Below are 23,882 nucleotides of genomic sequence, written 5' to 3' on the forward strand. Positions count from 1 at the left end.
CATCATCACATTCTAAATCGTGAACACCACCTATTCTATGATCACTTCATGAGTAAAAAACAATAGGACTGATATTTATTGCTTCATTATGTAATGGGCTAATCAGATATTATTCTCTAATCATTTCTTTTGTTTTTCACCTAAACAAACAAATCAGCAGTGTAGTGTATGTTTACCCCGATACAGCACAAGATAAAGAGGTGAGAAACAGAGTTGATATAAAACAAGTTCTAATTTTTAATTAATTAATTAATTTTTTGTTTTTTTTGCAAGGATAGTGCAAATTAACATAACAGCTCAACTGTAAAATATGTGGGAGTTAGCCAAAAGGCTAGTTTTCTTCTGTAGTCCTAGGCCAGATGGACATGTAATGACATTTACACTTTTAAAATGTCCAGGCCTTGTTTGATGAGGCTTACAAATATTTTCTCTTTATTCTTAGATTGTTATATTGCCTCCATTTCAATACTTAAAGTTTCTGTTTTGGAGAAAAGTTGTGTGAGAAATGTTGCCCAATAACACAGTGAGCGTGATGCATCTGTCAGACCAACACACAAGTGATGATTTCATGTTTTTATTTAAAAAGGGAATCAGTGATTACAGACGGAGCCGGATGTGATTGGTCCTTACAGCTTTCAATCAAATATGTGTCATAAAAGAGTTCAGTCACAGAGGTCCACCGGGGGCGCTCTCCTCAGATCCACCACAGACACAGAGGAACCTTCAGACCACAGCCCAAATCCAGGAAACAGAGGCTCAGTGAAGGAGGAGGTGAAGGTGTGGAGGTGGAACAGTTCTCCACCAGAGCGGACCTCATAGAAGGACAGAGCTCCACCCTCAGAGTCCAGGAACACGCCCACTACACCTGAGCCAGGGAGAGAGGAGGCGGAAGAGGAGGAGAGGTCCGTTTGTCTCTTGTTGTGACGGACATAGTACCATCCACCACAGATCCTCAGACTCCAGGACTGATCATCGTTTCCAAACTCACTCTCCTCTCTGTGTCCTCTCAGTCTGATTCCTCTGTAACTCACTGCAATATCAACCCACCTCCCACTCCACTGCACCTCCCAGTAACAGCGTTTCCTGAGGCCAGTGGAGCTCAGGACCTGAGGCTGGTCCATGAACCTGTCTTCATGATGTGGATACTGCTCCTTTTCTACTACGGTCACAGTCCGTTTGTCCTCAGACAGACAGAGGTTCCTCTGAGCTGTGTTTGGATCCAGAGAAAACTCACAGGAATCTGAGGAAACAAACACAACTCATGACATCACTTCCTGTTCTTGTGAATCTGAGGACACAGTTCTTTCCTGTTTGTTTCTCTTTAAATAAAACAGATGTAATAAGTTTGAGAATAAATATGCCCCCCATTTTGTAAATGTAAATGCAATGACTATTTCTTCACAGATTTGTAACATGAAATGAATGAAACACAGACTCACATTTCCTCAGACCTGAGACCATCCACTGTTCTCCAGCGGGATCCAGCCTGAAACACACGTGTAATTTACTGTAGGCCGGGGAGGGTATTTACTGTGGGAAGGGGTTGGGGGGGGAGTCGGATTCACCCGAGAGAGTCCAGGGGGGGCTCACCTGAGAGAGTGCAGGGACCCCTGAGGGGCCCGTAGAGCGGTCAGGAGCTCGGTGGAGGGTCCTGGATTGTTGTAGCGCAGGTCTAACTCTCTCAGGTGGGAGGGGGCGGAGCTTAGAGCTGAGGCCAGAGAAGCCCCGCCCCTCTCTGAGACCAGACATCCAGACAGACTAAAGACACACAGCATTAGCCTCTAATGTGGACACAGAGACAGAGTGCATCATGGGAGCGTCTCACCTGAGGGTGTGCAGTCTGCAGGGGGCGCTCTTCAGTCCAGAACACAGCAGCTCCACTCCTGAGTCCTGGAGGTCGTTGTTACTGAGATCCAGGTGAGTCAGACTGGAGGAGCTGAGGACTGAGGCCAGACGAGCACAGCTGAGAGGAGACAGGCCACAGCCGCTCAGACTGAGGACAGAGAGGACGATTAGAGACGAGAGCCAAGACACAAGTGTTACAGAGGAATCACATTCACATTAGTCAGTTATAGAAGCTCAAAAAAGTAGTAGCCTGAAGGCAGAAAGCTTATATACGCCTACCCTGTAACCCCTTTACATTTCCCGGTGATACTGCACAATCCGGTCTGTATCCAAAATGAGAATTCATAAAATATTTGATTCCAAATGCAGTCTGGACTCACATGGCTTTGGTGGAGATTTTGACGAGCGGCAGCAGCTTCAGGAGAACTGTCTCTGAGGCCTGGTATTTCCTGAGGTCAAACTCCTCCAGGTCTGAGTCTGAGGACAGTAAGAGGAAGGACAGAGCAGACCACTCAGCAGGAGAACTTAACAAAGAGAAATGTCCTTTTCTCATGATCCTCTGTATGTCCTCCATCAGACTGCGATCGTTCAGTTCGTTCAGACAGTGGAGCATGTTCAGGCTCCTCTCTGCAGACAGACCCTCTTCATTCAGGTTCTCTTTGATGTACTTTGCTGTCTCCTGATTGGTTGAGTCACTACCTGTGTGAGTCAGCTGACCTCGCAGCAGGCTCTGATTGGTCGGCAGAGACAGCCCGAGGAGGAAGCGCAGGAACAGGTCCAGGTGTCCGTTTGGACTCTGTAAGGCCTGGTCCACAGCAGAGCGGTAGAAGGCCTCAGGGCTCTCAGAGGAGTGTGGTGAGGACAGCAGGTTCTCCTTGGGGTCAGAGCTCTCAGAGGAGTGTGATTTGGACAGTAGGTTCTCCTTGGGGTCAGTGCTCTCAGAGGAGTGTGATTTGGACTGCGGGTTCTTCTCGGGGTCAGGGCTCTCAGAAGAGTGTGGTGTGGACAGTAGGTTCTCCTTGGGGTCAGAGCTCTCAGAGGAGTGTGATTTGGAGTGCGGGTTCTTCACAGGGTCAGTGCTCTCAGAGGAGTGTGATTTGGACAGTAGGTTCTCCTTGGGGTCAGTGCTCTCAGAGGAGTGTGATTTGGACTGCGGGTTCTTCTCGGGGTCAGGGCTCTCAGAAGAGTGTGGTGTGGACAGTAGGTTCTCCTTGGGGTCAGAGCTCTCTGAGGAGTGAGGTGTGGACAGCAGGTTCACCCCAGTGTTGAAGAAGGTCTGATGGACGTGAAGAGCAGCCAAAAACTCCTGCACACTCAGATGGATGAAGCAGTAGACCTTGTCCTGGTACAGGCCTGGCTCCTCTCTAAACACCTGTGTGAAGACTCCGGAGTACACTGAGGCGGCTGCAGCGTCCAGCCCACACTCGCTCAGGTCACTCTCGTAGAAGATCAGGTTTCCTTTCTGCAGCTGCTCAAAGGCCAGTTTTCCCAGAGACCGCACCATCTCCCAGGTCTCTGGAGTCCAGTGAAGGTCTGTCCCAGATCCCTCATGATACTTGATGTTCTTGACTTTGGCCTGGACCACCAGGAGGTGGATGTACATCTGGGTGAGGGTGCGGGGCAGCTCTCCTCTCTCTCTGGTCTCCATCAGATGGAGCAGGACTGTGGAGAGGATCCAGCAGAAGACTGGGATGTGGCCCATGATGTACAGGCTGCGGATGCTCTTGATGTGGGAGATGACGGCTGTGGCCTGCTGCTCGTCTGTGAACCTCTTCCTGAAGTACTGCTCCTTCTGTTGGTCGCTGAACCCTCGCACCTCTGTCACCATGGAGACGCACTCAGCAGGGATCTGATTGGCCGCCGCAGGGCGTGTGGTTATCCAGAGGCGAGCGGAGGGAAGCAGGTTCCCCCTGATGAGGTTCACCAGCAGCTCCTCCACTGAGGCGCTCTCTGTGGGCTCCGTCAGGACCCGGGTCCGACTGAAGTCCAGAGGAAGTCTGCACTCGTCCAGACCGTCAAAGATGAAGAGCACCTGGAGCTGCTGAAAGCTGCAGAGATCTTTGGTTTGACTGAAGAAGTGGTGCAGCAGCTCCACCAGGCTGTACTCTGTGTCTCTGAGCACATTGAGCTCTCTGAAAGTGAAGGGGAACAGCAGCTGGACGTCCTGGTGGGATCTGCCTTCAGCCCAGTCCAGACTCAACTTCTGAGTCAGCACTGTTTTCCCCACGCCGGCCACGCCCTTCGTCAGCACCGTCCTGATTGGTTCCATTCTCTGGTCTATTCTCTTTAGTTTCTTTAGTTTTGTAAGCTCTGTTCTCATTGGCCTCTTTCTTTTTGTAGTTTCCGCTTTGATTGGTCCCTCCTCTGTCAGCTCTGCTCTGATTGGTTCCTCCTCTGTCATCTCTGCTCTGATTGGTTCCTCCTCTGTCAGCTCTGCTCTGATTGGCTGCTGTCTGTGGGCGGGGCCTTTAAACAGGTTTTCACATGTGATGCTGGTCTCTGTAGCAGCTGGTTTCCTGGACGCCGTCTCGATGTGTCTGACCTCATGTTCCTGGTTGACCTCTGAGGCCCCTCCCTCTGTAATGTAGAGCTCTGTGTAGATCTGGTGCAGGGGGGCGGAGTTTCCTGCTGTTGCCACGCCCTCAAACACACAGCTGAACCTCTGCTGCAGATGACTCTTCAGTTTATCTCTGCAAACTCTAACTGAATTCCCTGAATGAAGACAGTGGACAGAGACAATGGTAAACTCTTCACTGGACACTGGACACCAAATATAAGTTATTAACCTCTTAACCCCTACCTGAACCGAGCACGTTTTCTCCAGCTTGGCATTACCCAAATCTTAAAGCTTCTTAAAAAAAAGTTTCAAAAGAGTGACAAAAATGTGGCAAAAAAGCAATGGAAACAAATTTTCAAAAAAGTGATGACAATGAGTTTACATGAGTTTTGTACGTCTTAGCTTTAAAATGAGGCGTTACACTGGCCTATAGGCTGTAACCTTTTAGATTTTGGTAAAACTGAACTGGAGAAAATGTGCTCGGTTCAGGTTGGGTTAAAAGATGTAGATGTGGAAGAGTTCTTACTGGAGCTCAGACGCTCGGCCAGCTGCTCCTGCTTCATCCTCTTCAGGAAGTCCAGGGTGATGTTCAGCACAGCCTCGCTGCTGCTCTGCTCCTCCTTACTCTCTGAGCTACTCTCTGGGTACTCTGAGACCAGGAGCCTGTGGAGCTTCTGCAGCTGCTCTTCAACAAACTTCTGGATGTCCACCTTCAGACGCTGGAATAGAATCATATCTAAAGGTTGCTCAAAGAGAGGACCTGAGGAGCCCCACAGAGAACCCACCACATGCTGCTGCTGGTCTACTCACCGTGAATATGGCGTCCAGCTGCTCCTTTGGGCCTGGCTCCCTGTGAACCATCAAACAGAAACATTAGAGACTTCCACTGCTCTGAGCACAGACCACTGCAGCCGCTTTTGGACTGATTTAGACAGCAGATGTTTCTCTTTGTGAAGTGCTTCACGCTGCACTTTGATCAGTTTCCACTGATGCATGAAATACTTTATTTACTTTTTTTCCACTCATGCAAAGTACAGATACGGAGGCCAAGAACTTTCTCGCCATCTACAACTCACACCACGACTAAACCAGGTCTGACCTTGGACCAGTACTGAACCAGGTTCAAACCTCTGAAGTTGTCTGGTTTAAGCAGGTCTTACCTCTGGTCTTCAGGATGAGGTTCTCTGAAGTCTGGGGGATAATCTTTGGAGAAGTCACTTTTCAGAGACGCAGAGCTGGGAGCAGGTTTAGGTCCGGGCTCAGACAAGGGGCTAATTCCAGTTGAGTCTATGTTGTAGGACCTGGGAATCAGAGTAAGTGTCCATTACAACAGACAGTTTTTTTAATTTCAAACCTAATTTCACTGAACAAACAAGTCTTTCTGAAGAGCTCAGGCTTTGTGCCATCTGTAATTGCCTCTAAAGCCTGGTTTATGGTCGTCCGTCAACTCCTCCCATCTCCGTTCAATGCACCTGGCGGCCAATCAGTGAGCTTGTGAGAGCTGCAAATTTGTCCTGTGCATTTGACCCATCCTTTTCCACGGTCAGGGACCCATCGCCAGGCTGATGGTCAGAAACACCTGGCTGGAGGATTCACCTATTTACATGTTTTTAGGGGAGGGGAAAACTGAGTACCTGGAGGAAACCTACGCAGACACAGGGAGAACATGCAAACTCCACACCGTAGGTGGGAAACAAACCCGGGACCTTCAAGCTGTGAAGTATGAGTGGCAACTGCTGTGCTACCTTGTCGCTTATAAGGACTTTAAGTTTCCGAATTTGGCCGATCTCCGCACGAGTATGAATGGTTTTGCTGCGTGACGTTTCATTCAATATAAATGTTGTATACAGTTTTTTTTTTTTTTTTTCTGCTTAAACAATTATTTTTTTACTTCACAATTAAACTTTAATTTACATTTTAAATCAGTTTTAACCAAAGAGACTCTGGAGAATAAGAATCACTGGGCAATCGCTCACTGCCCCTTACGGGTCGCCCCAGTGGCATTGATGGATGGGTCAAATGCAGAGGACAAATTTCCCTACAGGGACAATAAAGTATACAAACAAACAGACAAAACAGATTTATGTGCCCTTCCCCTCTCGTCTTTGGGCTTTGACTCCACATAAATCTAATTAAATAGAGCCATAAGTGAGAATCCGAAGAGAACACACAAAAGGATTAATGTCTGTTTATTCCACACATTGACATTGAGCTTTGGCTTCGGCTTCGGTTCAACAAAACTATAATTCCTAAAGTTTGCTAAGCAGCGAAAGCACCAATGCCTCACACAAATGCCTTTTCATCACGAGGGGAAAAAACGATCTAAATACACACGCATCGTTTATTTGTCAGATAAAGCCTTTATCACTAAATAAAGATCGAGGAGCAGAGAAACGCAACTCGGACAGAGTGCGGTAGGATCACACAGCGGAACCAGGCGAGTGAGAGGAGGCGGAGCATCTGAAAGTTGTTTTTATGGGAAATCTATGAACTTTAAACATTATGAACTTTTATTTACATTTTACAAGACCGGAACTTGAGCCACATGGCTCATTAGCATAAAGGTCTGCTGTGAAAAAACAGACTAATGCAGATGTGGTGAACTAAAGGACAGGATTTCGTGAATATTAGTAATAAGTGAACCAGTGCAGTGCCAGTGCAGATTTGGATGTTTAAAGCAACTGAAGTTTATCCACCTGCAGCCAAGGTGGAGCTGATTGCACCTTCATGTTTGGACATATTGGAGTCAAAATGCTCCATGTGGCATCAACCTGGTGGCCCAGTGGAGACAGCACAGGATTAGAACCTCAAAGATCTGAGAACTCCGATCATGATACTGTTTTTGGTCAGCATGTAAACGTAGCCATTGAGTCAGCTCTTGCTGAAGAGGCAGTCATAAAACTATGTCTTCAGACAAGGACAGTTCTTCACATTTTGTTAATCATTTTATCAATATGACTTACCTCTCGTCATCAGGTGGAGGTTCTTTTAAACCAGGAGGAATCAAGCCTTTAGATGGGTCACTTTTCAGAGCAGGTTTACGTTTGCGTCTAGACTTGCGGAGTGGTCCAGATGGGTCCATGACGTTGTAGTTGCTGGGAATCAAGAGTCCTTTTACATTTAACAACAACAACAACAACAACAACAACAACAATCATCATCATCGTACATCACACTTGTACAGCACTGTTTTGAACACACAGAGATGCTTAACATGGGTAATACATAAATGGGGATCAAATGTGTAAAGTTTTTTCTGCCCTTTTGTCTCCTGTTCAGGACAATTAAGCCATGTAAATGTTGTTGTTTGCATCACATTTTTACATATTTCTGATGTTGGCAAAAATAATGCTTCATCATTGTTATCGAGAAAGTCCCCAAAGATATTGAGATATTGATTTTTGTCAAATGGTTGTGGGTGTGGAGGATTAACCAGTTGTACACATTTGGCAGTAATGTAAATCATATTCTGTACATTCTGTGCATGTGATAGGATTGTTGTTGAAGCAGACTTTGAACTTTGATATCAGAAATGTGAGATAGCACTGTCTTTGAGACAGCAGTCATAAAATGTTTTGTGGATATACTTTCGTCGATCACTTGATATAATAATTGTAAATATAATTGTATATATATCCTATTTCTACCATTGGTCATTCTGTGGGTACTTGCCACTGCTTTAATAGTGGGAACTAATTACACAATCTGCTATGTAACGATTTATTTCTGATGCTTTGCATAGCTTGTATATGCTTGTTGTCAAGAACAGAACATACAGTGACTTCGACTTTTGATCATCTCTTCTTTCTTTCTTTCTTTCTTTCTTTCTTTCTTTCTTTCTTTCTTTCTTTCTTTCTTTCTTTCTTTCTTTCTTTCTTTCTTTCTTTCTTTCTTTCTTTCTTTCTTTCTTTCTTTCTTTCAAACCAATACTAAACCAGAATTTAATTAGGTCTGAACCTGGACACAAACAGTCTGAAAACCAGGTTTAAAATTGGACTAAACCAAGACTGAACCTTCCTCTACTAAACTATCAGTCAAGGCGTCGTCAAGTTTAATTATTACCTAAGTGAGCCCAGATCAAATCCAGGCCTGCTCCAGTCCTGACTCTGGACTAAACACAGACTAAACCATCAGTTCACTCGAACACAGTTAGCTGAAATAATATGACAGTAGGAAACAGAGGAATCATGAGAAAACTCACTGTGTCAGTATCGTCTCTGAATCCTTTCCTTCTCTCACCTGTCGGACATGGTTCACCTGGAGTCATGTAACCGCTCTGGCCCCTCCCTCTGTCTCCTCTGTGACTGAGGTGTCGTGGCTCTGAGCTCCAGCAGAGGGCGCCACACTCTGGGTCTGTTAGTTCAGCTGGGAAGATGAAAGGGAAGATCTACTCTCAGCTTTGTCTGTGGGCCGTCATTTAAGACTTTAAGACTTCAGCAAACTCATAGGCTACTGGCCATTCCACTGCTCAAATTTACCCCACAGTTAATAAAGTTGTTTGCAGATTATGTTTCTAGCACGGTTTAATGTTATTTGGATTTTTTGTAAAACAATAACGGTGTGAATTTGATTGTTTTAGTCTCCTATTTCAACTTGCACCAAAGGAAATAGCCCACACCAATTCTACATTATCCAAAAGATTCAATTAAATGTAACTCCTCTATACCACCTATAAAGAGTGAAAAAGGGAGCTAGTGAATTTAAATTCTCAACTATTCAGTCTTTTTCACAAATCTCTACTTTAACGATATACTGAGGGACCTACTAGAAAAAGCAGGTTCTGAGCCTTTAATCTAAATGAATCAAAATGATAAAACAGACGTAGTTTATGCAGCTCCCTGAGGCAGCGGGGCACGAGCTGAAGTGGGAGCGCGAAGAAACAGGGACGATATAAAACCATTTTCTTTAAAAATTAACCATGTTGAATGTAAAGGCCCCGTTTGTAAAAGTGTACAGATATCTCAGTACAGATTTTAATTCTTGGAGAACATTTGCGCAGATTCCTATTATTTAATCCGATCATTTTAGGAAAGAAAACTACATCTTTCAGTGATTACAGTTAGCCTAGATTTGCGGTCGATTTTTCTGCCGTTTTTGCTGATTTTCTTTGTTTTGGAGCAAAGAGTGAACAGAGAAACCTCTTGCATTTCCATCTCAAACAGGTATGTGAAAGTATGTGGTGTTAGTGCTTCTTCTAACAAAGCTAATGCTAAGTAGGTAATGGTTAAAACATCGAATTGTCAGTGAACATGAGGTGGGTAGTGGGTAGTTACGTTTAGGTCAAAGCCAGCTAAATCAAAACTGTAAACACGGAATAAACCAGCTCTAAATCAGTAGTAAACCAGGATTTACCCAGGTTTAAAACTGACCTAGACCAGGATTAAACTATTAGTAAAACCACGTTCAAACAGGACCTAAGTGAGACTAACTGAGTCTATTCCAGGCCTTGACCCAAACTGCTCCAGTCCTGAATCTGAGTTTTTTTCTTTATTGATTTTCACATTAAAGGGGATATCTGCTCTCCTGCTAAAGCAAGAAATAAAATAAATGATAAAGAAAGACATTTTTAGGAGGTTCTAATGGAGCACAAACATTGCATTGGTGAGAACTGGACACTTTTTTTTATTTTTTATTATCTATTTTAGAGCAAATCCAAAGGTCCATGGTTTGCATTTCACATGCTCTTCCACTTATGTCTTTTGTGTGAGTGAGGGACTTTGTGACAATATTCAGAGGGGCCGATGATGGAAATGACAGCCATACTTCCATCAGACAGAGTCCATGAGTGCGATGAGGTGAAGGGCAGGTGCCAATACAACTCTTTAGGAGAAAGAAATCTTGAGACAGGAAATAAACAAATGGCCAATTGATCATTATGTGAGAGATTAGGTCAAATCCTGCCGTATAAATTTTTTGGCTTAAAGTTCTTTAAAATGATGCTAATGTTTTGATGCCACTTGACACTTTGATGAGAAAATAATTTAACCATAGTCATTTGTACAGATAGAGAAGATGAAGTTTGTGCCAGTTTTTCATGTTGATATAGGTTCAGGAATTACAGAGATATTAACCATTAACCAAGCCTAAAAATATTATCATTTTGAATGTGACACTACATTGTCAGATTTCCATGATTTCTGATACATGATCCAACTCTATCAAAAACATGAACCAAACACATCAAGAAGACTCACCAGGTGAACAGGTGGTATTTGCATGGTCACTTATACAAAAAACAAGACATCTTTATGAGATGAAAAAGGTTTAATGTACCTTTTGAGGCATTAAATCAGGGTTTACTCTGAGCATCCATTTTTGCCAAAATCAAGGCCTGAAATGTCATCAGAAAGCTGTAAATTCGATTCAAACTGCCATTTAATTTACATATATTGGAATATTATGACCTCGCTGAACAATATTCACTATCTAAATTAATAAAAAATTCCAAAATGATGGTGTAAAACATTCAGTTGCAGGTTTGGCTGAAATTGACCACATTTCGTAAAGTTTCCCGTTTTTTTTTTTTCAGTTCTCTTTCCTCTGTTTGATGAAATGTTTGCAAATCTTCTTTATTTTGAATTTTTTGTGGCATTAAAATATAGTATTTGGGGATTAAAAAGCATTAACTTTGACTTGCTGTATAAACCCAGAAAAGTTATTTGATAACTTTTCCAAAAACAATACGTCTGACTTGTGTAACTTCAGTATAACGGAATAATCAAATATAAATTATGCTTACTCATATTTCTTTTTTTATCTAAACAAATTAAAACAAACCCCTCAGTGTAGTGACATTGTAGCTCTATCGCCCTGACACAGCCGGGCTCGAGCTCGAGTGGGAGCGAGATTCCTAACGCGTTAAACAAGAAAATTGTGCCGATTTCTAAGATTTAATTCGATAATTTCATTAAACAAAACTAGCTAACGTCTTTCAGTTATTAAAGTTAGCTTAAATTTGCATCCGTTTTTATCGGCCGTTTTCGCTGATTTTCTTTGTTTTATTTTGTTCAAAAGGAGCTGTTTTGGAGCAAATAGTGAACAAAGAATCCACCTTTACTTCAGTCTCAAACAGGTGTGTGAAAATATCCGCTCTCATGTTTGTACTGCACAGTCAGGACTAAACGACTTCTTGTAAAGTTCTGGAGAACGTTAATTGCGTCAGTCAGTCAGAACTGAAGTTATGTTATGTTTCGGGATGTTTGTATAGAGTTCGTGAATGTGACGTCATATCGCTAAGCATTATGGGATCAGCAGCAATTGTAAACTAATGGAGATTTTAAGTTAAAATACTGGAGTTACTGTTCACATTAAAACACTTGGACACCACAGTGTGTTAGATGTATTTACCAGCAGTAACTCAGCAGCTAACAGTGTTGTTTCACGGCTATTTTCTCCACTTTTTTAGCTAATGTTAGTCAATGGAAATGTATGCTAACAGCTGCAAAGATGGCGGATCTCCATGGTAACTTTGGAATTTCCCGAACTCTATTGAAAATGTGCTACAGCAGTTGGCATTGTTGCAAGAAGTACTTCACGTAAGTTTCTGCTTTCAATCAGGAAAACTTTGTCATGTTCCTACAATAATTTTGAAAAGTATTAAAACAAAATAAAACAAAATACTATTAATGCAGCAGCACAACCTATTTGTACCTACTACCTGTAAATAAAGTACCTCCAGTGTATTCACCTTTTCCTTATTTCCTCCAGGGGACAGTAAAGCAGTAGCAGAATGAAGGTCCACAGAGAAGGCTCCACAGCTCAGACCTTCAGACATTCAGACCTTCAGACCTTCAGACCTTCAGACATTCAGACCTTCAGACCTTCAGACCTGGCTGGCTCTGTCTGGGGAAACCTTGCGGTGATAACGACCGGTCAGAGTTTGCCAGGCGGTGAGTACAGCTCTAAGATGTTACATCGTGCTTCCTCAAACATCAGGAGGTTAATTCATGCTTTGGCTTTTCCATAACTTAAATAAATAAACTTCTGTAACATAAGTTCATTATTAACATGGGCTCATTAAGATGGTACATAAATGAGACGTCTTTTCAAATGTGTCGGGCTTGTTTGTGTCTTCCTCAAGACGGAGAGGGGTCCTGGGTCTGGCGGAGGGGGGTGTTGTCCCTGGGCTGGGGTCATAGTTCATTGACACTTGTTTTCACATGAGCTACTTCTCTCTCGTCTCTTCATGTCGATCCACACATTTGTTCTATGTTGATGTTTGTGTGGATTTCAGTTTTACTGCGCCGTCTACTCAAATCTTTCACCAGGTTAAATAATGTTACCAAAAGCACACTCACAGGCAAAGAGGGTGAAGTGTGTTGCCCAAAGACACGATGCAATCCAATCTACTTTATTTCTATTGTGCATTTAAACAACATGACAGCTCCAAAGTGCTTTACAAAAATATCTCAAAGTTGCTCAGTACAATGAGAGCAAACACAAGTAAAAATACATCAATAAACAATATATGATTAGAAACAACATGAGTAAAAAATAACAACAGTGAAATAAAATGGCAAATGGACTCAACTTATAAAGCGCTTTCTACCTTTATCAAGCCCCAAGGACACAAAAGCCCCAAGGACACAACGACAGTGTGCATTTTGCGGGAGCTGGGATTCGAACCCGCGGCCTTCCAATCCCGAGACGTCCCGCTCTACCAACTGCGCTGCCGTCGCCCCAAATAAAAGAGTACCACACAACTCACGCAGTGTTAAAAGCCAGAGAATAAAAGTGGGTCTTACTGTGGGGGCCAGAGCGTTTCACAGCTTAACGGAGAACACTCTGTCCCCCCTGGTTTTGCGACTCGCCTCGGGGACCCAGAAAGAAGTGATGATGCAAATTTAGTTGCCAGAATCTGTAATACATGTAGAAAATAAAAAGTGCTACAGTAGAATTATCATTCATATTGCACGGCTTCATGGACCCTTTAGCAAATGTACAAAGGACCAGACTTGTTCCCACAATGGTTAATTTAATTGGTTTGTTGTTCTTTGACTGAAATGGAAACTATGAAATGCAGAGGTATTATTTTACAGCTTGGATCTTGTCTCGCTCATCCCTTCAGTTCATAATTATTTACTTAAAGAGTCTAGTCAACGAGGTCCACCAGGGGGCGCTATCGTCAGATCCACCACAGACACTAAGTCACCTTCAGCCCACAGCCCAAACCCAGGAAACAGAGGCTCAGTGAAGGAGGAGGTGAAGGTGTAAATGTGGTACGGTTCTCCACCAGAGCGGACCTCATAGAAGGACAGAGCTCCAGCCTCAGAGTCCAGGAACACGCCCACTACACCTGAGTCAGGGAGAGAGGAGGATGACGAAGCCAGGGGTGTTTGCGTGTTGTTGTGACAGACAGAGTAACCTCCACGGTGGATCCTCAGACTCCAGGTCTGATCATTGTTTCCAAACTTACTCTCCTCTTCCTGTCCTCGCCGTCGGATTCCTCTGTAACTCACTGCTATATCAATCCACCCCCCGCTCCACTGAACCTCCCAGTAACAGCGCCCACTGAGGCCAGTGGAGCTCAGGACCTGAGGGGAGATGAACCTGTCCTCATGCTGTGGATACTGCTGCTCCTTTCCCACTCTGGTCACAGTCTGTTTGTCCTCAGACAGAAGAAGGTTCCTCTGAGCTGTGTTTGGATCCAGAGAAAACTCAGAAGAATCTGAGGAAAAAAACACAACATCATGACATCACTTCCTGTGAGTCTCAGGAGTTATTTGTTGATTGTTTTTCTTTACAAAAAAAGCTGCAATAAGTACAAACATTGTCACAAACTCACATTTCCTCAGACCTGGGACCATCCACTGTTCTCCAGCAGGATCCAGACTGAAACACACAAGTCCAGTTTACTGTAAAGTAGACCAGACCAGACCAGAGCTGGCCCAGAACCAGACTCACCTGAGAGAGTGCAGGGGCCCCTGAGGGGCCCGTAGAGCGGTCAGGAGCTCGGCCGAGGGTCCTGGATGGTTGTAGCGCAGGTCTAACGCCCTCAGGTGGGAGGGGGCGGAGCTTAGAGCTGAGGCCAGAGAAGCCCCGCCCCTCTTTGAGACCAGACATCCAGACAGACTAAAGACACACAGCATTAGCCTCTAATGTGGACACAGAGACAGAGTGCATCATGGGAGCGTCTCACCTGAGGGTGTGCAGTCTGCAGGGGGCGCTCTTCAGTCCAGAACACAGCAGCTCCACTCCTGAGTCCTGGAGGTCGTTGTTACTGAGATCCAGGTGAGTCAGACTGGAGGAGCTGAGGACTGAGGCCAGACGATCACAGCTGAGAGGAGACAGGCCACAGCCGCTCAGACTGAGGACAGAGAGGACGATTAGAGACGAGAGCCAAGACACAAGTGTTTAAATACAGTCTGGACTCACATGGCTTTGGTGGAGACTTTGACGACCGGCAGCAGCTTCAGGAGAGCTGTCTCTGAGGAACAGTATTTCCTGAGGTCAAACTCCTCCAAGTCTGAGTCTGAAGACAGTAAGAAGAAGGACACAGCAGACCAATGAGCAGGAGAACTTAACAAGGAGAGACTTCCTTTTCTCATGATCCTCTGTATGTGGTCCATCAGACTGCGGTCGTTCAGTTCGTTCAGACAGTGGAGCAGGTTCAGGCTCCTCTCTGCAGACAGACCCTCTTCATCCAGCTTCTGTTTGATGTACTTTACTGTCTTCTGATTGGTCGGGTCAATTCCTGTGTGAGTCAGCTGATCTGGCAGCAGGCTCTGATTGGTCGGCAGAGACAGCCCCAGGAGGAAGCGCAGGAACAGGTCCAGGTGTCCATTTGGACTCTTTAAGGCCTGGTCCACAGCAGAGCGGTAGAAGGCCTCAGGGCTCTCAGAGGAGTGTGGTGTGGACAGCAGGTTCTCCTCGGGGTCAGGGCTCTCAGTGGAGTGTGGTGTGGACAGCAGGTTCTCCCCACAGCTGAAGAAGGTCTGGTGGACGTGAAGAGCAGCCAGAAACTCCTGCACAGTCAGATGGATGAAGCAGTAGACCTTGTCCTGGTACAGGCCTGGCTCCTCTCTAAAGACCTGTGTGAAGACTCCGGAGTACACTGAGGCGGCTGCAGCGTCCAGCCCACACTCGCTCAGGTCACTCTCGTAGAAGATCAGGTTTCCTTTCTGCAGCTGCTCAAAGGCCAGTTTTCCCAGAGACCGCACCATCTCCCAGGTCTCTGGAGTCCAGTGTGGATCTGTCCCAGATCCCTCATGATACTTGATGTTCTTGACTTTGGCCTGGACCACCAGGAAGTGGATGTACATCTGGGTGAGGGTGCGGGGCAGCTCTCCTCTCTCTCTGGTCTCCATCAGATGGAGCAGGACTGTGGAGAGGATCCAGCAGAAGATTGGGATGTGGCCCATGATGTACAGGCTGCGGATGCTCTTGATGTGGGAGATGACGGCTGTGGCCTGCTGCTCGTCTGTGAACCTCTTCCTGAAGTACTGCTCCTTCTGTGGGTCGGTGAACCCTCGCACCTCTGTCACCATGGAGACGCACCATCCAGGGATCTGATTGGCCGCCGCGGGGCGTGTGGTTATCCAGATGCGAGCGGTGGGAAGCAGGCTCCCCCTGATGAGGTTCACCAGCAGCTCCTCTACTGAGGCGCTCTCTGTGGGCTCTGTCAGGACCCGGGTCCGACTGAAGTCCAGAGGAAGTCTGCACTCGTCCAGACCGTCAAAGATGAAGAGCACCTGGAGCTGCTGAAAGCTGCAGAGACCTTTGGTTTGACTGAAGAAGTGGTGCAGCAGCTCCAGCAGGCTGTACTCTGTGTCTCTGAGCACATTGAGCTCTCTGAAAGTGAAGGGGAACAGCAGCTGGACGTCCTGGTGGGCTCTGCCTTCAGCCCAGTCCAGACTCAACTTCTGAGTCAGCACTGTTTTCCCCACGCCGGCCACGCCCTTCGTCAGCACCGTCCTGATTGGTCCCTCCACTGTCAGCTCCGCTCTGATTGGTCCCTCCTCTGTCAGCTCTGCTCTGATTGGTCCCTCCTCTGTCTGCTCTGCTCTGATTAGCTGCTGTCTGTGGGCGGGGCCTTTAAACAGGTCTTCACATGTGATGCTGGTCTCTGTAGCAGCTGGTTTCCTGGACGCCGTCTCGATGTGTCTGACCTCATGTTCCTGGTTGACCTCTGAGGCCCCTCCCTCTGTGATGTAGAGCTCTGTGTAGATCTGGTTCAGGGGGGCGGAGTTTCCTGCTGTTGCCACGCCCTCAAACACACGGCTGAACCTCTGCTGCAGATGACTCTTCAGTTTGTCTCTGCAAACTCCAACAGGACTCCCTGAATAAAGACAGAGACAACAGTGAACTCAAGCTCCTTCAGTGGATCCACTTTCTCATCTGTGATTAAACTCTTCACTGGGCAGTAACACCAAATATAACTTATTAAAGTTATGTAGATGTGGAAGAGTTCTTACTGGAGCTCAGACACTCGGCCAGCTGCTCCTGCTTCATCCTCCTCAGGAAGTCCTGGGTGATGTTCAGCACAGCCTCTCTGCTGCTCTGCTCCTCCTCACTCTCTGAGCTACTCTCTGGGTACTCTGAGACCAGGAGCCTGTGGAGCCTCTGCAGCTGCTCTTTGACAAACGTCAGGATGTCCTCCTCCAGACGCTGAATAGAATCAGATTTAAAGAGTTTCAGTCAAAGAGAGGACCCGAGGAGCCCCACAGAGAACCCCCCACATGCTGCAGTCGTGGGATACTCACTGTGAATATGGCGTCCAGCTGCTCCTTTGGGCCTGGCTCCCTGTGAACCAACAAACAGGAACATAAGAGACTGAGCAGAGACCACTGCAGCCGCCTTTGGACTCATTTAGACTCACAAGAAAGTCCTCCACAGACCTCCTGAGGACTCACTATCTACAGCTCACACCAGGACTAAACCAGGTCTGACTCTGAATCCGGACTAAACCAGGTCTGATTCTGAACCAGGACTAAACCAGGTCTGACTCTGAACCAGGACTAAACCAGGTCTGATTCTGAATCCGGACTAAACCAGGTCTGACTCTGAATCCGGACTAAACCAGGTCTGATTCTGAACCAGGACTAAACCAGGTCTGACTCTGAACCAGGACTAAACCAGGTCTGACTTTGAACCAGGACTAAACCAGGTCTTACCTCTGGTCTTCAGGAAGAGGCTCTCTAAAGTCAGGATACCAGTCTTTGGAGTGATCACTTTCGGAGTTGGGAGAAGGTGGGTCCATATAGAACGAGAAGAAGAGTCCATTTGAACAGAAGGTCATGTTTTACTAAACAGATTTTTCTCTTTGTGAAGTGCTTCACGCTGCATTTGATTAGTTTCCACTGATGCATGAAATACTTTCCACAATCAATCTATTGTCTGAGTAAGTGGCGAAGTGCAATCAAAGCATGTGAAGGTGTGACGAAACGCACAGATCAAAGCAATATTAAACTATCATATTTTAAAAAACTGAAGTGTGTGTAACTTTATAAATATATGTTTGGTTTGTGGGGCCGGATCTACGAAACGTTTGAACTTCTCACAGTTTAAAACCTGGAACAGTGAAACAAGCCCTAAATGTGTGGTTTGAGTTCGCTGACCTCATTATTATTTTTATGTATGTTTCTTGTTGTGGGATGAAGTCGGTGATAAATTGCGCTCTATAAGAAAGGGGTGAGGATGATGTCACCTGGTGTTCTTGCTTGAGCCCTGAGGTAAAATAGAGCGACAGCTCTTGTACAAAGTGAGAGGTTGGACTGTGGTTGTTCTGACAAACTCACAGTCTGCTCATTGAGTTTAACTTGTTTCTTTCAGTGTAAATGCCCAGTTCACTGCAGACTACAAACCAAAGAGGGGTCAATAATCAAGGTGAGATACTGTAACACAGTGATTGAGGAGGCAATCATATATCTACTGGATCATCCAATGATACAACCAGTCCTATCCATTTTAGTCTATCTCATCTATGTGACTCACCTCTGATCATCAGGAGCTCCTTTGAAGTGCATAATCAAGCTTTTGGAGCGGTCACTTTTCAGAGAGTCACCGCTGGGAGCAGGTTTAGGTCTGGATTTAGATCCAGGTCCATGTGGGTCCATTTTGTAGGTTCTGGGAATCAAAAGTCACTTTGAGCAGAACAGACTGTGTTGTTGACTGATTGGCTCTGCTCTTCAGAAGTGAACTTTACAGCAGCTGAATGAGGGGCTTTGATGCTGAGCTAGTCATATACTTAAGCTGTTGTTACTGGAACAATATCAGAGACTATATAGGAAGGTTTTAATAACTGTAAATAGGCCCTTTTAAAGCATTTGAAATCACCTTTCATTCCTCGTTGATGGACATGCTTCATTAAAGGGATTCTATTGACAGCCGAGCTGTAGTTATTCTACAGTTTGGCTCTGATAAAAACCCATTTATTAGAAAACACAATAAGATCATGATTATACAAAACTTATGGTGGAACCAATTCTCTAATTCTCTCGCAGCACAGATCAATGGATTGATAAGAAAGAGGGTACACAGGGTTGTTGACACTAAGACGCACTATAAAGGTTTTAAATGTCTCCCCCAAATCATAAACAATGTGCAACAGGCCAGGATCAGTGAGAGGAGTGAAACTGGTAAAGCTCATGTACGTTTCTTTGGAGCACCTGACCATTATAAACAATCAAGGTGAGAGAGCATGATTATAGAGGAGTGATAAAGTAAACATATCAACCAATAACAGAAACAGCCCAACAATGTCTTATCAATGTGACTTACCTCTGGTCTTCAGGAGGAAGTTCTCTAAAGACAGGAGGATTTTCTTTGGAGCAGTCACTTTTTAGAGACATAGAGCTGGGAGCAGGTTTAGGTCTTGGTTTAGACCCAGGGCCAGGTCCACACGGGTACATGTTGTAGCTGCTGAGAATCAGAACAGTCGGTTTACAATTTAGAAACATAACTCCATATTTGTACATGTTTGCCCTGTGCCGATAGCATGCAACACTTTACAAACTGAACTAAGATCGAGTGAACTGAGATTCTTTTGAGCAGGGATGGTGTTTCTCAATTGTTCCTTATAGTGGTTAAAGCGACTTACCTCTGGTCTTCAGGAGGAGGTTCTCTAAAGTAAGGAGGGTTGCCTTTGGAGCAGTCACTTTTCAGAGACATAGAGCTGGGAGCAGGATTAGGTCTTGGTTTAGACCCGGGGCCAGGTCCACGTGGGTACATGTTGTAGCTGCTGAGAATCAGAACAATCAGTTTACAATTTAAAAACATAACCCCATATTTGTACATGTTTGCCCTGTGCCGATAGCATGAAACACTTTACAAACTGAACTAAGATCGAGTGAACTGAGATTCTTTTGAGCAGTGATGGTGTTTCTCACTTGTTACCTATAGTGGTTAAAGAGACCTCATTCCCTGTAGTTTTTAAGTTCACTTTAATGTGTGACATGTGACGTCTAACTTAACATTGAAGTTAGACGTGCTGACCTCCAGGACAGGTCAATCTTGGAAAGGAGATCACTTATTCACCTTATTCCGTCCCGCCCACTTTTGCCTCTTCTTGCCACGGATCGGCACTTCCCTTGTATTGACACTTCCGGTAGAGCGTGAAGGCCGTTCATTAAGCCTCGATGCTAAACTCTGATGTTGATTTGTGTAAAATGTCCAATGATCATTTTCACCAAGTCAACACTGCACCGTTTCTCTGTAGTAACTAATTTTATCTTGACTTCTCCAGTCCTATGTAAACTAATAGGAGTGAAAGGCCGGGCACAATTGGCGGCGCCCACACAAACTTCCGGAATAAGGTGAAGAGGGTTCTTCTATAAAGGCAGTAGATCACAAAGGAGAAAATCACCAGTTACAACAGCTCACAAAAGCATGGCAATGTGCAAACAAGTAGGCTAATAGCACAAAAAGGTATCTATGTACAATTAATGAACTTTAAAAGAAGCAAAAACATAAAATAATTAACATGTAAGAAGTGCATTGTAACGAGAAGACATAATGAATGTAATCATAGCATCGAGTAAACACATCGTACAATGACAGAAACAACCCTTCACTATTTCGTCACACTATTATATTGACGTATTTTACCTCTGGTTGTCAGGAGGAGGTTCGCTAAAGTTAGGACCCCAGCCCATAGAGCGGTCACTTTTCAGAGACATAGAGCTGGGAGCAGGTTTAGGTCTTGGTTTAGACCCAGGGCCAGGTCCAGGTTGGTACATGTTGTAGGTGCTGTTAATCAGAACAGTCGGTTTATAATTTAGAAATATAGGTCTATATTTGTACATGTTTATACTGAGCCTGCAGCTTGAAACACTTAAAAAATAAAGCGTGGCTCAGCAAAAGTTCCCGGATGTTGCTCCTATTTATAGTGCTGTTGTTTCTAAATGTTGAATGATATACAATATGATCTCTTTCTCTGTAGTTATTACTTCTTTTTGTGTAATGTAACTTAACTAATGAGTTTTATCTGGTCACAAACTAACATATTAATTACTAAATACAGAAAGGCACATAATCTAGTGCGATAATTAAGTTGAGGTAACACAACAGTCAGTCTTAAAATAAATAAAGTAGACTTATTGTCCAATAACAGAAACAAGCCAAACAATTAGTTTCTCTATATCTACGTATTTTACCTCTGGTCTTCAGGAGGAGGTTCTCTAAAGACAGGGGGGTTTCCTTTAGAGCGGTCACTTTTCAGAGACACAGAGCTGGGAGCAGGTTTAGGTCTGGGTTTAGACCTGGGGCCAGGTCCACGTGGGTCCATGGTGTTGGTGCCTGGACTCAGAAGTCTATTTGAGCAGAACATTCAGAGATGTAATAAGTCATTTTAATCCTAAATTAGAAACTATGGCCCAACAGTTTCAGGCTAGAGAGTGCTTTTCCAACTCTGAACTCATTCCAACATTTATTTTAACAATATATCTTTTCCTTTTTGAAAGACAATGATAACAATCTAAATTCTCATAACTTGTACAAAACCCTGTTTTTCAGGGAATCTGGATCATGGTACTGTCTGTGTCTCCCTCTGCTGGTCACCTGCACCAATTACAATCAACTGCATTTCCTTGTACTTTATACTTCCTGTAAGGCTCGGTCCAAACGAGGACACAAACAGGACTAAACCAGCATTTACCCTGGACTAACATTGAACTACACCAGGACTAAGCTATTCGTAACAACCTGTGACCACAAAAGGGCATGTTCAAACAAGACCTATGAGAGATCAAACCAGGTCTAGTCCTAAAACCAAACTGCTCTAGTTCTGAATCCGGACTAAACACAGACTAAATGCCATATTCGTATGGTATTAGAATTATAGGACATCTGTAAAAAGTAAAAATCACAGATGTCCGAAATCTCCAGGTATTCTATTGGCGTGTGAATAGGGCTTAAAACCATAATTTCATTTGGGAACAAGTAATAAAATAATATAACAGCAGGAAACAGAGGAATCATGAGGAAAACTCACTGCGTCAACGTTATCTCTACAAACTATAATGCAAAAACCAGCCGACGTGAAACTTCAAGCTGCCAAAGTACAGTCCTTGCTGTAAACAGAATTTAAAGAGCCGAGAACCTTCTATCAAGAGTCTGTCCTCTCCTTCTCTCAGAGCACAACTTCCCCATTGCCCACAGCGCCCCCTGTAGCACAGCAGCTACTTAACAGCAGAACAACAATGGATAAAACACAAGTACTACACAGCTATTACAAAGCTTTCACTCTCTCACCTGTTGGACCTGTTTACAGATACTACAAAGCTGATTGAACTTAGCCTAGATCAGTTTATCTAACCCAGGTTGACAAACCCTGACATGGAGCAAGTTGTACTACAAAGTCGGTTTAGTTAACTTTGGGTTTCTCTCAGGATTTGTGTACGCATTCAAGTGAAACAGGAAGAGTCAGCTCATAACGGCCAATCAGGGAAGAGACACAGTTCATCTGAATATCAGAATCTATCACTAAACTCATGATGCATAAGCAGGGGCGGACTGGGACTGAAAAACGGCCCTGGACCCTGACCAGCCTGGCCCAAATTAGTGTAAATGCGACACTTCCACAAAGACATATTAACCGAGTGCATTTTCTCCAGTTCGGCTTTACCCAAATCTAAAAGCTTCTTGACCGAAGAGCAACAGTGTAATGCCTGATTTGAAAGCTAAGACCTACAAAAGTTATTGAAACATTTTGTCACGTCGCCGCATTTTGTCAAGTTTTTTGTTGCTTTTTCATAACTTTTTTTCATTGCTTTGTTGTGTTTTTGTCTCTTTTTATGTCTGTTTTCATCCTCGTCGCTATTTTTGATGCATTTCTTTTAAGCTTTTTGATTTAGGTAAAGCTTGGTTAAGGTGGGGGATAAGAGGAGAAAATTGAGAGGCCCGTCTGTGCTCTTCCAGAATGGACATATGGCCAGTCCGCCCCTGAGCATAAGGAGAATGTTCATCTGTTAACAATCTGTATTACAACTGAAATGCAACACTCGCATTATTCTGTGAATGAGAAATAAGCCTTTTTCATGTATTCATCTAAAATCTGTGTCAGTCACATGTGTAAGGAAAGTTACAACATGATGTTGCTACTTTATAAAATCCATGCGTGCTCAAATAAAGGACTTCTCTCTCCGCCGCTCAAGATGCTCCTTTCCCCCCTCTGCAATCCACAGAGTGTGACAAAGCTGTGATCCCAGCTCCCGCTGGTGCACACTGTCGTTGTGTCCTTTGGCAAGACACTTCACCCTCCTCGCCGCCAGTGTCTGTGTACACTGGTGTATGAATGAGTGTGAATGGGTGACTGGTTCCTTGATTTAAGCGCTTTGGGCCAAATGAATTCTCTCCTCTGATTGGTCAAAGACTCTTATCTAAACTGTACCTAAATGGAGATCTACTCTGGTAGAAAGTTATCCAGCTTTGCAAAACCAGGGCTAAATTTACCCTGCTAACCCTCTAATCCAGCTTCGCAGTATACCTCCGAGTCATGTGATCACCTCTCAGCCCCTTTCAGGCATTTATGTTTTTTATCATCATTAATGAAGTTAAAGGGACTATACAGAGTTTAAAAATGTTAAAATTAAGTATTTTCCTCTCCCTACATGTTCCTCCATGTCCTAATGTGTAGCTTGAGCCCAGACCTGTTCACCACAATGGCATCTAAAATTCTGCACTAAAAACGGTGTTACTTCGGTCCGAATTGCCGTCATGCACGAGCTTAATAAAGAAGGTGCAGTTATACATATGACCTGAGGTGGCAGTAGTGAGTATAAAATGGCTAACTTGCATCTAGCCCCTGAAGCATAAATTCATACAACATTGTAAGAAAGAAGTTTAATGTTGATAATTTCCGTTAAAAGTTAAAGATTATGTTTGTAAAACCAGCTGATGCTAATGGAGCAGAGACATGACACGGGTGGTAACTGGAACCTTTTTATTTATTTGAATTTTGAACTAAGAACAAGCGGCAAATAATTAGAACAAAATCATTTCTACTGTTTGCATCTTCACAAACCTAGACCTGCACACAAAAAAT

The 23,882-nt window shown here is 44.4% G+C and overlaps 2 protein-coding genes across 2 annotated transcripts; both read right to left on the bottom strand.

The window, feature by feature from the left end:
* Window positions 1–2,221: 2,221 nt before the first annotated feature.
* On the bottom strand, window positions 2,222–8,652 carry LOC306966778 (protein NLRC3-like; the record flags this gene model as incomplete). The annotated part of the gene is made up of 7 exons (XM_079561595.1): window positions 2,222–2,662; window positions 2,705–4,218; window positions 4,312–4,557; window positions 5,188–5,252; window positions 5,563–5,703; window positions 7,366–7,497; window positions 8,642–8,652. 7 exons carry the CDS (start codon window positions 8,650–8,652, stop codon window positions 2,222–2,224), a joined length of 2,550 nt encoding a protein of 849 aa, XP_079417721.1.
* A 4,504-nt stretch (window positions 8,653–13,156) lies between these two features.
* On the bottom strand, window positions 13,157–21,143 carry LOC306966779 (NLR family CARD domain-containing protein 3-like). Its single transcript, XM_079561596.1, has 14 exons — window positions 20,995–21,143; window positions 20,447–20,587; window positions 19,440–19,577; window positions 19,121–19,261; window positions 18,335–18,466; window positions 17,515–17,571; window positions 17,104–17,143; window positions 16,816–17,008; window positions 16,420–16,679; window positions 14,777–16,374; window positions 14,541–14,708; window positions 14,306–14,473; window positions 14,187–14,233; window positions 13,157–14,069 (listed from the first exon to the last, which is right to left on the bottom strand). Exons 1-14 carry the CDS (start codon window positions 21,123–21,125, stop codon window positions 13,498–13,500), a joined length of 3,786 nt encoding a protein of 1,261 aa, XP_079417722.1. The 5' UTR covers window positions 21,126–21,143; the 3' UTR covers window positions 13,157–13,497.
* Between the last annotated feature and the right edge of the window lie 2,739 nt (window positions 21,144–23,882).

Source organism: Gobius niger, assembly GCF_951799975.1.
Source record: "Gobius niger genome assembly, chromosome: 8".
NCBI classification, from domain to species: Eukaryota; Metazoa; Chordata; class Actinopteri; order Gobiiformes; family Gobiidae; genus Gobius; species Gobius niger.